This window comes from Sturnira hondurensis, unplaced genomic scaffold (assembly GCF_014824575.4).
Source record: "Sturnira hondurensis isolate 20B ecotype Veracruz unplaced genomic scaffold, ASM1482457v3 Scaffold0007036, whole genome shotgun sequence".
Taxonomy (NCBI): Eukaryota; Metazoa; Chordata; class Mammalia; order Chiroptera; family Phyllostomidae; genus Sturnira; species Sturnira hondurensis.
Window position 1 is genome coordinate 445,660 of NW_028079667.1, and position 17,143 is coordinate 462,802.

The following is a 17,143-nucleotide window of genomic DNA, read 5'->3' on the forward strand; positions in this document are numbered from 1 at the left end:
AATGCCTAAGCCTGGCACACAGCAGATTCTCATAACACAGAGCTTTGGTTATATACTCACTCCTACTCAAAGATTCAATGATTATGGTTAAAAGCAGTAATATAATTTAACTAGTTTAGTAGGATGAGATAACAGAAACAAAAAGTATTACAAGTAGAAAACTAGTCTTTCCTCATCTGTACACCAAGTGGTAACACTTAGCAAGATACCCCACCCCCTCCCCAGATCAAGATGGGCACTGCTGCTCTGCCCAGGCCAAGGGCGTGAATAAGGGAGAGACCACAAGGAGTAGAATACCGAAGACAGAAAGGCAAGACAGAGAACATCTGGGCCCAAAACTGAAAACCCATGCTGCTGCTTTTATCCAGGTTAAGAAATTTCAACAAAAGAAGTAGTAAATGTACCAGAAATGTTAGGATCTCTAGTTATAACACAAGCTTCCTTATTCACAAAAGATTCAACTACCTCAAAGTTAGAAATGTAACTTTTCTAAGTGTTGACTGAAAGTACACATTTTACCTCCTGACCTAAAGCTTTTTATGAACAGGCTAAGTTGGATACTGGGATACTTCTGTAAACTTCAGGATCATCAAGCATTGTCATGTGCATTGGTCCCAAACTAAGAGGTATATTTAATCCCATTACAGGAATCAAAGAAAGTATTATAAAATCAGAGATCCTGCTGGGAATATTCTATGCTTTTTCTACTCATCTTCTTACTTTCAAGCATTCAGGAAAGAATAAAGCCGACCACTTCCAACAAAGACAACCACCAGATACATGAAGAAAAATAGGGAAAAAGAATGACCCACTATAAAGGCAGGGACTTTTGCCTATACTGTTATCTCTACAGCACAAAGTAGTTGCTCACTAAATACTAACAGAATAAATTATTTTCAATGTTGATGCTTTCTTAAGGCTTAGAAGAGTTCTGTTATTTTACATTTTTACCAACTACTCTTATGGAAGAATACCTCAAAAAAAAAAGAAAGAAAGAAAAGAATATTTCTTTTACATTGTAAGATTATATTGCCCTAATTGAGCCAAAAACTGACAGCCTTGGAAAAAACTTTCTATAAAACACTGTTTCAATAAAATTTTATTAGCAGTTTTTATGTCAAAATTCACATTTAAAGATCCAAAGGACTGTCTTAGAAAATTCTAAAGCATATGTAGATAGAATTTAACAGTAAGATAGAACATATCCTTATTATAGTACAGCCCTTAAAAAGTCAGGAATAATACTGAGAATTAAGTACAGTTCTGTCAACTAGAAATGAATCCTGTGTGCACAGTGCCACTTAGAGCAAAGTTCCATGAAAGTATAACATGTTTCTATGAATGTGAATTTCAGTGGCAACATTACTGGCTCCCAAACAACTGACATTAAAGGAATTTTCGATCAAAACACAGCGCAGTGGCTTTCATTAAACACAGAACTATGACAATTCTATAGAGACCCTGAACCCTCAAGTATCTGTAATGTGACTTTATGCTGTGACACTAGTACAAAACCATCAACTCTAATGCGTAGATTTGGACACATGATGACAACAGGATCTAAATATAGCCTTTTTCTATCAGAAAATGCTGAGTTTTCCAGTGCAGTACAGGCTGGTCATTGCTGATCTAGTGAAATTCTACAACCTCCAGCTTGAGCGGTATTGTAGGATTCACAAATATTACACTTCATGCCTAATATATGGAACTGGACTGTCGATCTTCTGTTGCAATCATTGCAGAGAATCTAAAAAGTGAAGAGATGAATTCAAATTAAGTATATTAAACCTTATAAAGTGACACTGTCTGCTCAAAAACAATTCCTCAAAAATCATATTGAAGATGTGAAAATACATATAAGTCTAAACATTTGCATAAGAAGAAATTTCCTTTTTTTTGCTGTTGTTCACTGAAAGCCAAGGCTACTCTGAATTCAAAGAATGAAAATGTGGACTTGTGCCAAGAAGTCCAATTTAAAATAGCTCCCAAGTAGTATATCAATAGTACTAGCATGAAAATTAACATAGGCATAATCAGATCATCCCTATATAGATGCTCTGAGACCTATAATGGGGTTACATCCTGATAAACCCATGATAAGTTAATACTGTAAGTCAAAAATGCATTTAATACACCTAACCTACTGGACACCACGGCTTAGCCTAGGCATTTTCGACTGAATGTGTATTGCTTTTGCAGCACTGTAAAGTTGAAAAACCGTTAAGTCAAACCATCGTAAGTCCAAGACCATCTGTATTCACAATTAAAAATAACACACATGAATTTTTATTATTTTCATTGACACTTAGAAAATTATGTTAGTTAATAAAACAAATGTTTATATACTTATAACACTTTTGCTTATTCCTTAGAGGTTTTTTGTTTGGTTTTGTTTTTGCAGTGGAGAAATTAGAGTCACTTTACTGCTAGAACCACACACGGAGAATGGGAGAGCTGCTGCTCCACAAAAGCCCCAACTCCTCGATGACTTACATCAGGGTTTTAAGGAGTCAGGGAAACAAGTCTGCAAAGCGCTCACAGTGCAAGTTTTCATGGGAGAAACTTGGAACTTGGCCGTTTATGGTAAGGGACTTTAGCACCAAGTCTTCCTGGACAGGAAACGCGTGCTTCTTATGCTTTAGGTTTAATACCCAAAATTCCTAGTCTTCTATGTCTCAGGAATGCACTAAAGACCAAAAGTAGTTCTTAAAACTGAATCAAGAGAAGCTTTTGGCTCACCCCTAAAATGCCAATAAGATGCCACTTTCAGAATTAATCTTTTCTAATACCGAGATTCTGAAAAATAAAAAAGGTGTTCACCTGACAACTGATCAACGTGATGTGAGAAAAGCATCAGCTTTAGAATAGTCACAACATAATAAGTAGGAAACTTTCAAATTTACTAAATTACAATTTGGAAATAATTCTCTGAAGAATGCAATCTAAACGTAGAGAATGGATGAGTGATTGCCCAGGACTAGTGAACTGGGGAATGGCCGCTAGTGGGTACAGGGTTTCTTTCTGGAGTGATGAAAATATTCTAAAATCGAAGGTGCTAATGTCGGTACAACTCCAAGAATATACTAAAAGCACTGAATTGTACTCTTTCAAAGGATGAGTTGTATGGTATGTGAATTATATCCATTAAAACTGTTACTTTAAAATGACATCTACATGGAACATAGCACACTGCAGCCTCTAGTAAAACATCACATGATTATCAGTTAGTAATCCAAAAGTGGTCACTGATCTTACTAATAATTCATTATCCACATGAATTATAAAGTGCTTGGGTGTGAATAAAGCAAAAAAGTAATTTTATTTGGATATCTTAAGTGGTTCTGACCCCTTTATGTATAAGTATCTGAATTAAACTGATGAGTGTTTAGAAAATTTAGATGCCCGAAAATTATCAAAGCACCAGAAAGCTATCTAGTGTTCTAATTCTGTTCTGTAATTCAACATACTATGCTGAGAACAGATAGCAGCACAACTCGAGAAAAAAGATAATCCTTCTCCATAAGGCAAAAGGCACAGAAAAACTTCTATATTTTATGTTGTAGCCTAATAAGACCAAATTTTAAAAGTCTAAGATAGAATAGGATAATAAATATTTAATATCAAAAGTAATCTTCAAAAATCAGCAAACATGTTTGTGTGAAGTAAATACAAAATACTGAAAATGAAAAACAAACCAGTAACTCACCTCTACTCAGTTACATTACTGACTGTTTCTGGCAAGTAAAGTGTAAATAATTCAGAGTAAAGTTTGTGCCTGCCATCTAGTGTTGGGAAGAATTGCACAAAAGTATTCACAGAACTATTTTTTCCTGGTCTTTTAAGTTCAAAGTAACTAAAATTTAAAGATTAGTTTGTCCATCCTTCCATTAATCATCACATTACCATCTATGTCAAAGCAGTATTTTTTAGACAGATTTGATCAATAGGACAAAGATAAATAAGAATATCAACAAGGAATTTAAAAAGTTTCCACTCACATCTACAGTCATGTTCTGATATTCTGACGGCATAGGAGTCTGTGCTACCTCCTCATCCAGCTGTCTCCAGTACCTAGTCATATCTACAGCAGAGTGCATACATAATGGACATCTGTAGCCTCTAGAAGAGACAGAGCGGTTATTTTCCAAACATGAAACTCAGGTACACAAGATACGTGCTAACTGTTACATACACCATCCAAGACAGAACTTTTACACTATAAAAGTTTCCAGTTAAACCCGGGCATTTTTTTAATGTATCTCTTTTTTCACAGCTCTCTAAAATGCAAAGGAGTTAGTCCACAGTCTTTATAGAATACACTTTATATTTAAAAATCAATTAAGCTGCTTTTTAGTTAAACAACTTCAATTTCTAAATATAATCAAGTATAGAAGACACTAGTCTTTCAAATTTATTCAGATATTATTTCTTAAAAATTCTGAAAAAGTTTCCTTCTATCTGGTTATTATAAATCACAACTTCTGCTCATCAATTTGCTGGGCCAAAATACATTTTACAGTGTCCGCTTTCCTAACTCTTTTTATCTCAATTCAACACCCTTCCCCCACAGCAAGTCTCGGCTATAGATAATCTGATCTCTAGCTTTCTCTGCAGGTTATTATGCTGGGCAAACATAGTGATTTAACTGAATTTTGAGCAAAATGCCTCAGCATTTTTACAAAGCTATGACTGCCTCTAGCAGAGACTGTGATCCCTGGTAAGTACAGCCAGAAAATCAAAGGTATCTGGCTTGGTCTACAGGATTAGACAATGTGGGTACAAAGATGTCGCCCTGCATCCCCAGAGACACTTTGCCCAGTTCAACACTACTCACTGACCCTGCCCATCCGAGATAAATACGTGCCATGCCCAATATGCTAACAGCAAATTAAAAAAAAAAAATCTTACAATTGTAACATTTTAAAATCCCAAATACTCACTCTTTCAACATTTCTTCATAACACGTTCTGAAAAAAAAATAACGTTATTTCAGTAAAGGAAAAATTATCTCCACTGTTTTCAAACATTTTGGAGGAAAAAAAAACAAAGTTACTTTACCTATGTAAAAGATGTCCACATGGCAAGACATGAGCCACAACACGAGAGGTATGAATGTCCTGTAAAAAGAAAAAAAAGTTACTGCTTACATGAAGATAATATAACATTTAGTGTTACAGCCAAATATTTTAAATTCAAGAGGGGATATTTCCAAAGCAAAAAATATTCTAAGTTTACCTCCAAACATATTGGACAGTTCTGCCGAGAAACATTCTCAATACACTGTTTAAAAGAAAAACTCACATTACCAAAAGTTTAACCAGATGTAAATAACAGATAAAACGATGTTATTAATAATAAAAACTAACAAATAAAGGAAATAATATTGATTTACTAAAGATAATTAACATGTAACATGTTTCCTGTGTCAGTCAAGAACAATTTAACTCTCACAACTAACTCAGACTTGGCATATTACCTGAAACAATGAAATTGCTCAATCCATCTTAATTATTCATTATATTCATTTTACAGATAAGGAAACTCAGTGAATCAAGACTTACAAAAATTGCAGATATAGTAACATTTGGAACCTTTCTATTTTATACGTGTTTTACTCCAAGGCTAAATTATTTAATAATAACAGTTCATATTATTGAGATTTTACTACACGCCATATGCTAAGTTCATTACCTATACTAGCTTAATTCTCACAATTCTCAATGAAATAGGTATAATTATTATCCTATTTTACAGATGAGTACCTGGGACCTAGAGAAGCTAAGTAACTTCTAAAATTACATGCTTATAAGAGATGGAACTATATTTGAGCTCCAACAGGATACCTCTGGGGTCCTGAGTTTTTAACCTGACCAGACAGTGTCTGATTAGAAGATGTGGGGAGGTTCGGGAAAGTACCAAACCATGGATAGTGCTCAGGTTTTTAAAGTCAGCACCAGAGGAGATGGTGGGGCCACTTACTAATACAGACAATAAAAGATAACAAAACAAAACAAAAATATTATAAAAGAAAAGTACACATAATTTTTGAAAGACACCATAGTATATTTTGCTATGACTCCAAACTTAAGTCTATACAACCAGACTTAACCTTTTTACCTAAAACAAATTCACAATCTACTAAATAACTACCATAAGCTAGGGCTAAAAACCTTGAAAGTCATGCTTACTCAGCCCCCTTCTTCCATCACACCTTGTCACCATATCCCACATCGTCATTATTCCCTTCATTTCTCTTACCATGTTACTATTATTTTAGTTCAGTCATTATCTGCTGTCTATTTTAAAAACCCTCACCAGTTTCTCCATTCTCTAAACTCTTTTATTAGACTACAAATATTTTTCCCAAATAATTAAAAGTAATTTTAAAGGGTCTGGGATCATGCTATAATTGCTACATCCAGATTAAAAATATTTGTCTAATTATGAAAGAAAATATAAAAATATTTTATGAATTTTCTTGGCAGTGCTGTTTGCTAACAGGTCACATTGCTCCATATTTCTCCTGTACTATGCATTTTAAAAGCTATTCTTAAAACTAGAATCAATGACAAACATCCGTGAGTCAATTTAGAAGTTGTCAACAATATACTAATAACTGATATAATTATTCTTACCTACTAAAAAAAGGAACAGATCAGATATTCTGAGGCATATAGTTCAGAACATCTACTACTTAACATTGCTTAGAAGTGAAAAGCACCATAGTTGTATCTGGTAATCTTGAAAACATTAAGACTCATAGATGGAGAGCAGAATGACAGCTGGGAGGGAAGAGGAGAGATGGAGGGACAGAGCAGAAAAAGGACTCATGGACATGGACAACAGCATGGTGATTGCTGGGGGAAGGGGGTATAAGGGAACTAACTGTAATGGGAAAAAATACTGTAAAGATTAAATCTAAAAAAAAAAGAAAAGAAAATTAGTATACTTCCAAACATATTAGGATTTATGCTGGTTTTGAAAAACATTCTTAAGACTTTTAAAATTATGCAAACTAATACCTTGTGCTTTCCTTGGAGATTCATAGCTAGACATAAGTTACATTTCAAACAGTGGAAAAAATCTTCCTTTGGACCAATCCTAAAAAAAAAAAAAAAATACATGAAAGCCAAAAGATTAGATTTGTTTTTTTAACTTCCGCCAAGATGGAGGCATAGGTGGAAACACTGTGCCTTCTCCCACAGCCAAGTTTGAATACAACAAAGGTTTGGAGAACAAAGACACAGCCAAAGAACAGAAAATTGAATTATACAGAAGTCGGACAACAACGAACCATTCAACCTGGACGGTAAGAGGGGCGGAGCCAGCAGCAGAGCAGGGTCGGGCAGGACAGATCCCCCGACCTAGGCACGCAGGCAGCCCGGAACCAGTTGGGGTGCGGGGCAGACTGACCAAGGTCGCACATTCGCACACAGTGAGACGGACCACGCAGGCCCCAGGGGGCGAGGGCTGACGGCGGTGGCACACTCGCGTGCAGTGGGACGAGGTCCACAGGCCCTGGTGACGGTGGTAGCTGCGGGACCTGTGGCAGCGGCAGCGATGGGAGGCGGCAGACGAGACCACCATTGCTCATCTCTGACCCCGCCCCCATGTACAGCGTCACAACCCAGTAACTGAGTTGCCTTGCTCTGGTGAACACCTAGGGCTCCGATCCTGATACGTAACAGGCACCAACAGCCCAAAAGATGGCGCAAGAAGAACTCAAAGTCCCAGAGCCAATAACAAGAGACTGCCAGCCTCTCAGATGCACAGTTCAAGACACTGTTTATCAGGATGCTCACAGAACTGGTTGATTACAGTCTCAAATTAGAGGAACATATGAAGGCAACACTAACTGAAATAAAGGAAAATGTACAGGGAACCAATGGTGATGGGAAGGAAACTGAGACTCAAATCAATGGAGTGGACCAGAAGGAAGAAAGAAACATCCAATCAGAAAAGAATGAAGAAAGGAGAATTCAAAAAATTAGGAGAGGCTTAGGAACCTCCAAGACATCTTTAAACATTCCAACATCTGAATTATAGAAGTGCCAGAAGGAGAAGGGGAAGAGCAACAAGTGAAAAATTTATATGAACAAATAATAAAGGAGAACTTCCCCAGTCTGGCAAAGGAAATAGACTTCCAGGAAGTCCAGGAAGCTCAGAGAGTCTGAAAGAAGTTGGACCCAAGAAAGAAAACAGCAAGGCACATCATAATTACATTAGCCAAGATTAAAATGAAGGACAGAATCCTAGAAGCAGCAAAAGATAAAGAGACAGTAACCTACAAAGGAGTTCCCATCAGACTGTCAGCTGATTTCTCAAAAAAGACATTGAAGGCAACAGGGGGCTAGAAAGAAGTATTCAAAGTCTTAAAATGCAAGGACCTACATCCAAGATTACTCTATCCACCAAAACTATCATTTAGAATGGAGGGGCAGATAAAGTGCCCCTCCTTCTCAGATAAGGTCAAGTTCTAGAAGTTCATCATCACTAAGCCCTTATTATGTGAAATGTTAAAGGAACTTATATAAGAAAAAGAAGATAAAAAATAGGAACAGTAAAAGTCAGCAAACTCACAGTTATTAATAACCACACCTAAAACAAACACAAACTAAGCTAACAACTAGAACAGGAACAGAACCACAGATATGGAGATCATATGGAAGGTTAGCAACAGGGGAGTGGGAGGAGGAGAGAGGGGGGAAAAGGTACAGAGAAAAAGTAGCATAGACATTAAGTAGAAAATAGACAGGGGAGGGCAAGAGTAGTATGGGAAATGTAAAAACTAAAGAATTTATGACACATGGACATGAACTATAGGGGGGGAATGTGGGTGGGAGGGGGTGTTCAAGGTGGAGGGGAATGAAGGGGAGGAAACGGGACAACTGTAATAGCATAATCAATAAAATACATTTTACAAAAAGAATCAAACCAGCAGTTTGGAATATAAGGAAGCAAAAAAATACCCAATCAGAAAAGCAAAAAGAGCCCTGGCTCGTGTGGCTCAGTGGATTGAGTGCCAGCCCGTGAACCAAAGGGTAGACCGTTCCAATCAGTCAAGGCACATGCCTGAGCTGCAGGCCAGGTCCCAGTTGGGGTGCTCAAGAGGCAACCGCACATTGATATTTCTCTCCTCTTTCTCCCTTCCTTCCCTACTCCCTAAAAATAGATAAATAAATAAATAAATAAATAAATGTTTTTTTAAAAAGATAAAAGAAAGGCAAAAACATAAAAGAATCCATAAAAGGAAGATAATGTAAGGAACCTCTGGGTCAACCCACGTGCACCAAAATTTGCATCAAGGGGGTGCCAGAAGAAGAAAGAGCAAGAAATTAAAAATCTATTCAAAACCATAATGCCAGAGGGAAAGTGGTGATGGGAAAACAGAGACAACTGTATGTAAACATCAGTAAAAATAAATACAATACAATACAATACAATACAATACAATAATGACAGAAAATTTTCCTAACTTACTGAAGGAAACAGATATGCAAGTCCAGGAAGCACAGAGTCCCAAACAAGAAACAAAATGAACCCAAAGAGATCCTCACTAAGACACATTGTAATTAAAATACAAAAGGTTCAAGACAGGGAGAATCTTAAAAGCAGCAAGAGAAAAGCAGTTCAGTTACCACCCAGAGGAACTCACATAAGTCAGGTGATTCCTCAACAGAAACTTTGCAAGCCAGAAGAGACTGAAAAGAAATAATCAAAGTGACCTACAACCAAAATTATTCAGCAAAGCTATCGTTTGGAATCCAAGGACATATAAAGAGCTTCCCAGACAAGGAAAAGCTGAAGGAGTTCAACATCACAAAACCAGGATTATATGAAATGTGGAAGAGTCTCTTTTAAGAAGACAAAAACAAAGATAAAAAATATCAGATGGCAATAAATACATATCTATCAACAAATGAATCTAAAAAAACAAAATAAATGAAGCAGAACAAAAACAGATTCATAGATACAGAGAACATTTTTCAGTCACCAGATAGGAGGAGGGCTAGGGGTATGGGTGAAAAAGGTAATGGGGTTAAATAGTATGAATTGGTCATTACAGAACAGTCATGGGGACTGTATTTTACAGCATAGAAAATACAGTCAATATTCTAATAACTATGTATGGAGTCAGACCATTACTAGATTTATAGAAATAGTCACTTTGTAAGTTACATAATGTCTAATCACTGGGGCACAAACTTGAAACTAATGTAATATTGTATATCAACTGTAATTAAAAAATAAAAAATTGTTTAAATTAAAAAGCAAAAAGATGCAGAAAGAATAAAAAGCAATCGAAACTGTAAATATAGAGATAAATATAAGAGTACTGACTGTTCAAAACAATGTCTTACGGAGTTTAAAATATACATAGATTAAAGTACGTGACAACAACAGCACATAAATCCTCTTAGTGTTTAAGATTCTTGCAATGTCCAGGAAATGATAAACGCATTACATGAGTAAGCCAAGGATGTATATTATGATTTCTAAAATTAAACACTGAGATTAATGGAAGAATGTGTAACTAATAAGTTTACAAAGAATATAAAAGGCTGATTAATCCAAGAGAAGGTAAGAAAGGAGAGAAAAAAAGACAAATAGGCAGATACTTTGGCATCAGAAAACACTAAAATTGTCAACGGAAATTTATATTAATAAATGGACTAAATTATTTAAAATTCAGTCTTTATCAAACTCAATAAAAACACAAAACTCTATTATATTCTGCTTACAAGACATACAGCTTAAATGTAAATATACAAAATGTTTGAAAATAAAAAATGAAAAAGCATATTAAAGCAAAAACTAATCAAAAGAAAACTGATATAGATACACTGGATCTTAAGGCAGGAAACATTACTAAAGATAAAATCAGACACATAATAATAAATAGGCCAATCATAAAGGAAAATATAGCAAGTCTACGTAAGCATCCAATAATATTGTCTTAAAATATACAAAATAAAACACAAAAGAACACATACAAAAAGTCAGAGGAGAGTGGTTATCTTGGGGAAATGTAATGTCTTAGGGTAAAAGGAAGTCTACTAAAGTATTATGAATATTCTATTCTTTTAATCTGGGTGGTGGTTAAAAGAGTGTGTTTGTAATCAAACTCATAACGCTGCTTATGATTTCTGCATCATCAGTATGTTTGTTATCCTTCCTTAAAAACAAACTATAAAACAAAAGCAAGAAAGTAATTTAAAATATTCAAAACAGTCATTATCTCCAATGGAAATATAGAGAAAGGGCTGACATAGAACACTAGGAGTATCAACGATATTAGTAACATTCTATTTCTTAAGGTGAGTGGTTCTGTTTATTACTATACTTCAAAACATATATGTGATATATATATATATATATATACACGCTTTTATATAATTCTAATATATACTTCAGAATTTTTTAGAAAGAAAAAAATTCCTATATACCAACATGTCAATAGTAGCTTGTCACTGAGTGGACTGTAAGCTCTTTTTTCTTCTACTTTTCTGTATTTTCTGATTTTTATCAAAACTTTTTAAAAACTAATTTTAAAAGGAGAAACTCTCCCTAAATTTTCTACCTCAGTTGCCTGCAAAATATTTCATATATAAGCATATTTTATATCCCAGTTAAAATGTTAAAGAGTCACACAATAGATGGTGGGCTAATTAAATGACTATTACAAAAAAAAACATTAAAAACTTTTTAGAATGGAAAATCTTTTATCTTGATTGTGCTGCTAGTACAATGGATATTAGTCAAAAGTTACTGAACTGGACACTTACAATGCATGTATTTTATTATATGTAAATTATATTCCAATAAAGTTGATTTTAAAAAACTATCATTGTCCAGCTACATTAAGTGATTAGAAAGGAACATTTCACATACAGTACCTACAAATTCCACAGTTTTCACAGTGGTACTGCTTCTTGTCTTTGTCAAACAGATGGCATATGCTGCAGTAATATTCTCCAAACAACGTGCTACAGTCTTCACAAGTCTGTTGGGCCTAAAAAAAGGGTACATATATTTAAAAATTGGGATAAATTTACCAAAACATTTTGAATTACTATTTGAATATCCAGAATTTAGGTTAAAGTATGTGCAGTTTTATTTTTAAAAGTTTTTAAACCTTTAAATCCAAGGTATTGCCTACTTTGAGAGTTTTCTTACTTGGCAATACTTGATTGAATTTTTAAACCACTTCAGTAAACATTTTTTTTAAATAAAGAAAACAGAAACGTGGTAAGATCTTACATGTTGAATCTTTTCACAGTTGATGCACTGCACTTCCTTTACTTTAAAGCGATCTAGCTGATGATCTTCCTTGTTATCATGGCACAACCGGCAAGTATACAACTTGTCACAGCAAGGTGCCTAATGACCAGGGCGGGGAGAAAGAGTTAAAAGAAGCAAGACAAGTTGACAATGCAAAATGAAATCTTCCTCCTCCTCCTAGAACAAGGTCAAAGATTGCAACCAATGGATTTGTTGGGTAAGCTGATCCTAAGCATAACATCTATTTCTTGGTATATTTTAACTATTCTCTTCAACATCTATATGTCTGCATGAAGTTGAACACAACCTTGTCCTTATCGACAAAACAATCACGATGAATAGAAATCCCTAGACTGAAAAACTAATCCTGCAACACCCCGAACACACTTTTAGCCTAAATGGCATTTCCAGATAAACTCATTTACTTACTTCAGTCCCTAAACATTAAATATTGAAAGATTGTATTTTAGTTCACCTGTGCTTATTAATCAACTATAAGCCTGATGATTTAGAGGATACAATGTATGTGACAAACAGTCCTTGTTTTTGAGAGTGGCAAAGACTGCCAGTTGTCCACCAAAATTTGTGCCCTCCTTCCTTCTGGGCACATGACTGCCCAGCTGTACTATAGTTCCCAGCCTTCCTTGCTGTTAGTTGTGGCCAAAGGACTAAGTTCTTACCAACAGAATATGAGCAGAAGACATCAGTGCCACTTCTGGGTCTGAATATTAAGAAACTAGGCATGACTCCTCCTTCATGCTCCCTTTTCCCTTTCCGTAAGATGAAACCTGGACATGGCAGTAACCCAGCTGATGACTATATGTCCTAAAACATGGCAAAATAATACAATGGAAAAACTGTTCCTGGAGTGATCATTCACCTTGGAATTGTAAATAGAAAAAAATAAACTCATTATTCTCTAACCCACCTTACTGTTGAGACCTTTCGTTATAGCAACGTTGCCTTACCCTAACTAGTACATTAAGACACTGCCAGGCTACTAGACTAACCCAGTACTTCCCAGTACTTCCCACTATGACCTTTTAGCTCCACGCATTTCTGAAAACATCCTATGCCATGACTTACCATAATACAGCTCACTCCTTGAAGACTTTAACACTCAACTGGCTGCCTTTCTCTCCAACACTCTCTTGTCCTAAATCTTAGCAATTTGCACATCCACAATGATAATCCTTCCAATACTATGAACTTTCAATTCCTTGACTTTCTCACTTCCAATGGCCCTGTCCTCCAACCTCCTCAGCCACATATACTCAGTCACACTCTGCAGTGGTTCTCCAACATTTTGGTCCTAGAACCCTTTTACACTCTTAAAAAATTGAGTATCCCATAGAGCTTCTTTGTGAATTATATCTACTGATACCACATTATAAATTAAAACTGACAGGTTTTAAAAATATTTATTACTTTTAAAATTAATAGTAATACCCACTACATCTTAACATAAATGACACTGTAATGAAAAGTAAGTTATAGTTCCCCCCAAAATAGCTGGAGTCTGTTTTGCTTCTATATTCAATGAGTTTTAGTTGAAGTCTATGAAGAAATTTTGCACTCACACAAATATGTACGTGGAAAGGGACTACTTTCATATCCTTTTCGGAGAATTATACTCGTCTCTGATGCTACATCAAAACTCAACAACTCTTCCAAATGGTTGGTTACAACATGGTCTCTGACTTCACATCAATAAACGTTTCCCCTGTTAAATTAAAACCCACTGACCTATCCTGAACTTTGAATGTATCTTTTGCTCATGCACTGATCATTTGGAAAGTATCAGTTCGCCAAATTATGTACTCTTCCATATGTTAACATATTTGACATGCAATATCAAAAAATCATATTTGTTAATGTCACTACCCACCTCATCAGAAAATTATTCAGGTATCGGGAAGTATTCAAGCTCACAGGAGCTAAGATCAAACTCTACTTTGTACATGAAAACTCAAATTTTATCACTGTTGGTTGTTTTCCTTGTAATGACAGTCTCACTTCCCTTTTTCAGAAAATGTCCCCCAAATACTCAAGCTTCAATAACCATAGTTCAAGTAAAAATATGTTGTACTATGAAAAAAGCAAATAGTTCATCCATAAGTCAAATACCCAAAAGCTTTTCCTCACACCAAACTACCTAATTTCAGTTTGCAGAAGTGGCTGATGAAAACATCTCATTTCATCAAACATGTAAAAAGATGTATTCAAGGGATAAGATTTATAAAATCAGTAATTCTACTACTTTAATTTTATCAATGACATTTCTAAGTGAACCTGGCTTATTTTATTTAACGGTAGGTGTAGCACAGTCCAGTGCCACTGCCTTGCTTCCTGCTATGGTGCCAGAAGCTTTAATCATTATTTTTGCACATACTAAAAAACGAAACAACACACACAAATAATGCCTTAGTATCATTATCAGAAAGTAGTTTTGACTTTGGGGATCCCCACAAAGGGCCTCAGGAATCACCAGGGGTCTATTCACCACACTTCCAGAACGCTGCTCTAGAACAAGAACTGAATACTATTTGTAACTTAATTTCAAGCACAGACTTCTCTAATCATCTCTTTCTAACTCATAACTCACTCCAGTCCTTCCCTTGCACACACCCTAGTTCCTTCTCTCTACACACTCACCTAACCAGAATTTCAACTGGTTAAATCCAAGTCTCTCCTACTTAATGAACAGCTGAATACAGCTAAAGAAAAAGCACTCCAACACTGACCTGTCTCACTTTAAAGCCACAACCACTAAAAAAACCAGTGAGCTCTTACTACCACGTTTCTCCAGTTACCCTCTTTCTTCCAGAGTCTAGGACCTGTCTTTAAACCTCAAACACCTCTTCCTCCTTCTTTACAATCTGCTGATGAAATAACTTTGCTTATTTCACTATGAAAACAGTAGAAATAAGGGAATATCCTCCCACAGATTCTACCAACCTACTTACAAATATACCTCACACTCTGTCTTCCCCTCTGTTACAGAACCAATAGTCCATGTTATTATTTAAGGCTAACTCCTCCTCTTGTGCACTGGATTGCATATTCTCTTTGGATACTCAAGGACAGTGTTTCAGCAGTTTCTCCCCTTCCTCCTGCATTATAAAATAATTCTGACTCTATTGGGTCATTTCCAAGAATATACCAAATTGCTGCAATAACTCCCACCTTAAAGGGGAAAAAACCCCATAAACCCGCATCTCCCAGCAACCAGTTTCATATTTTTCTTCCTTTACAACACTCCAAGAGTTGTCCATAAAGACTGCTCCCAGTTCCACTACTCCCATTCTCTCTTGAATCCACACTTCCAAGGCTTATCCCAGTATCTCCACAGGATCACAGTAATCTCCTCGATCAATTTAAAGGTCAATTTTTACTTCTTATCTTACTCAAACAGCATTCCTTGATTTAGTTGATTACTTCTTCTTAAGAACTCTTCACTTGGCCTCTGGTATTTAAGGAAGACAGAGGGAAAAGACAAAAAAGCATTTGATAACTCAGGGCCCAGTATCTTAGAACTATGAAACACAGATACAATATCTGCAGTTTCTTGGGGTTTGGAGAGAAGACCAAGATGTTGAATTCAGTTTTAGATCTCAAGCTTGAAAGAGTAACAGAACAACTCTGTGGAAATGAAATCATAAGGATAGTATTCAAATCCTTACACAACATTTGGTGAATGACCAACTTTCAAAGAGCTTATTCAGTGCAGGAATATTCACCAAACCATGGCCTGCAAAAAGGCTTTAGATTGTCCCTAAAGGCCTCACAGTTCTCATGAAACAGGAACCTCTATTACCCGCATTTTACATATGGGGCACTTAAAGGGTAGTTTGCTCAAAATCACTGCGTTATTACGGAGCAAAGCTAAGATTTCAGTGTTCGGCTGTGCGACTCCGAATCTCAAGCTTTCTAAGCAAAATCTTTAAACTGTTTCTTGAAAGAAAAATCAGGAAACTTTAATTGGATGGGTGCCAATTTTAAAAAGTCTAGATTGAGAATTTCTTATTCAGTCTAGATCTAGAAATTTTCCTCAAAGTAAACAACAAAAATAACAACATATGCATACCACGCACTGTCCTTTCCATAATTCCCTACTTACTGGCAATTACATGACTGTCTTACTATTTCACACACACATTTTCTCCTTGGCAGGTGTGAGCACACTCACTGACTCTAAAATGAAGCTGGCAAGCCGTAAAACTACAGGTGCTGAAATCATAGGCCGTGTCTCTACTTGCTTATCCCTTTTCCATTATTTCATCACAGCCCTGAAAGGGATCCTGGGGAAAAGAAAGCACAGGCCTAAGGCTGCCTCAGTCTACTTCCAAGCAACAAAAAACTAGATAAATAAACCCACTCATAAAATTATCATTGTGCAATCCAAGCTCTACCCAAGCAAGAAGGGCTGTGCTTGAAAACTAAAGAACATGAGATAAGGCAGAGCCTGTGGGACGCCTTGCCAAGAACGTTCTCCGCAGCAGGAACCCAGTTCGAGGTGGAGAACGCAGCCTGACAAACAGGTTAACCTCAAATTCAGCCCAAACGTAACCCCTTCGCCCACCCCGCCCCCAGCCCAGCCCGGCGGAAGCTCGTAGAGGAAGAGCCCAATGAAGTCGTCACCTTCAGGAGACATCCTCTGTCATAATGCTCGCAGCCCCGCCGCCCTTTCTCTGGGCCTCGGGCGCCATCTTCCCGCACCAGGGCGGCCATCTCCTCTACCTCCCCTTACACTCGAAAGACCCAACTCCAAGGACTAAAACTACGCACAGAGAAGCAGTGCCGCCCTAGCACACCCCCTCCCGGAGACAGCTGCCACCGGCGCCAGTATGGCGACTGAGCA

The 17,143-nt window shown here is 36.4% G+C and overlaps 1 protein-coding gene across 3 annotated transcripts; it reads right to left on the minus strand.

The window, feature by feature from the left end:
- Positions 1 to 1,082: 1,082 nt before the first annotated feature.
- Positions 1,083 to 17,128, minus strand: RCHY1 (ring finger and CHY zinc finger domain containing 1). 3 transcript variants are annotated; one of them, XM_037050939.1, is made up of 10 exons: positions 16,924 to 17,012; positions 12,963 to 13,107; positions 12,262 to 12,381; positions 11,898 to 12,013; positions 7,023 to 7,101; positions 5,236 to 5,280; positions 5,059 to 5,117; positions 4,941 to 4,967; positions 3,999 to 4,119; positions 1,083 to 1,747 (listed from the first exon to the last, which is right to left on the minus strand). In XM_037050939.1, exons 2-10 carry the CDS (start codon positions 12,984 to 12,986, stop codon positions 1,619 to 1,621), a joined length of 720 nt encoding a protein of 239 aa, XP_036906834.1. In that variant the 5' UTR covers positions 12,987 to 13,107; positions 16,924 to 17,012; the 3' UTR covers positions 1,083 to 1,618. The 3 variants fall into 3 exon arrangements, with proteins under 3 accessions (XP_036906834.1, XP_036906832.1, XP_036906835.1); XM_037050937.1 differs by lacking the exon at positions 12,963 to 13,107 and having other exon boundaries at positions 16,924 to 17,128; XM_037050940.1 differs by lacking the exons at positions 12,262 to 12,381; positions 12,963 to 13,107; positions 16,924 to 17,012 and having other exon boundaries at positions 11,902 to 11,981.
- Positions 17,129 to 17,143: the final 15 nt, after the last annotated feature.

What these genes read in the sequence shown, in the direction of transcription:
- RCHY1 (XM_037050937.1), bottom strand. Translation starts at nt 17,013, where the DNA reads ATGGCCGCCCTGGTGCGGGAAGATGGCGCCCGAGGCCCAGAGAAAGGG. An exon ending in ACAGAGGATGTCTCCTGAAG is followed by an intron (nt 12,382 to 16,923) that starts GTGACGACTTCA and finishes CCTGGTCATTAG; the next exon opens with GCACCTTGCTGTGACAAGTT. An exon ending in ATCAGAACATGACTGTAGAT is followed by an intron (nt 1,748 to 3,998) that starts GTGAGTGGAAAC and finishes TTCACTTTTTAG; the next exon opens with ATTCTCTGCAATGATTGCAA.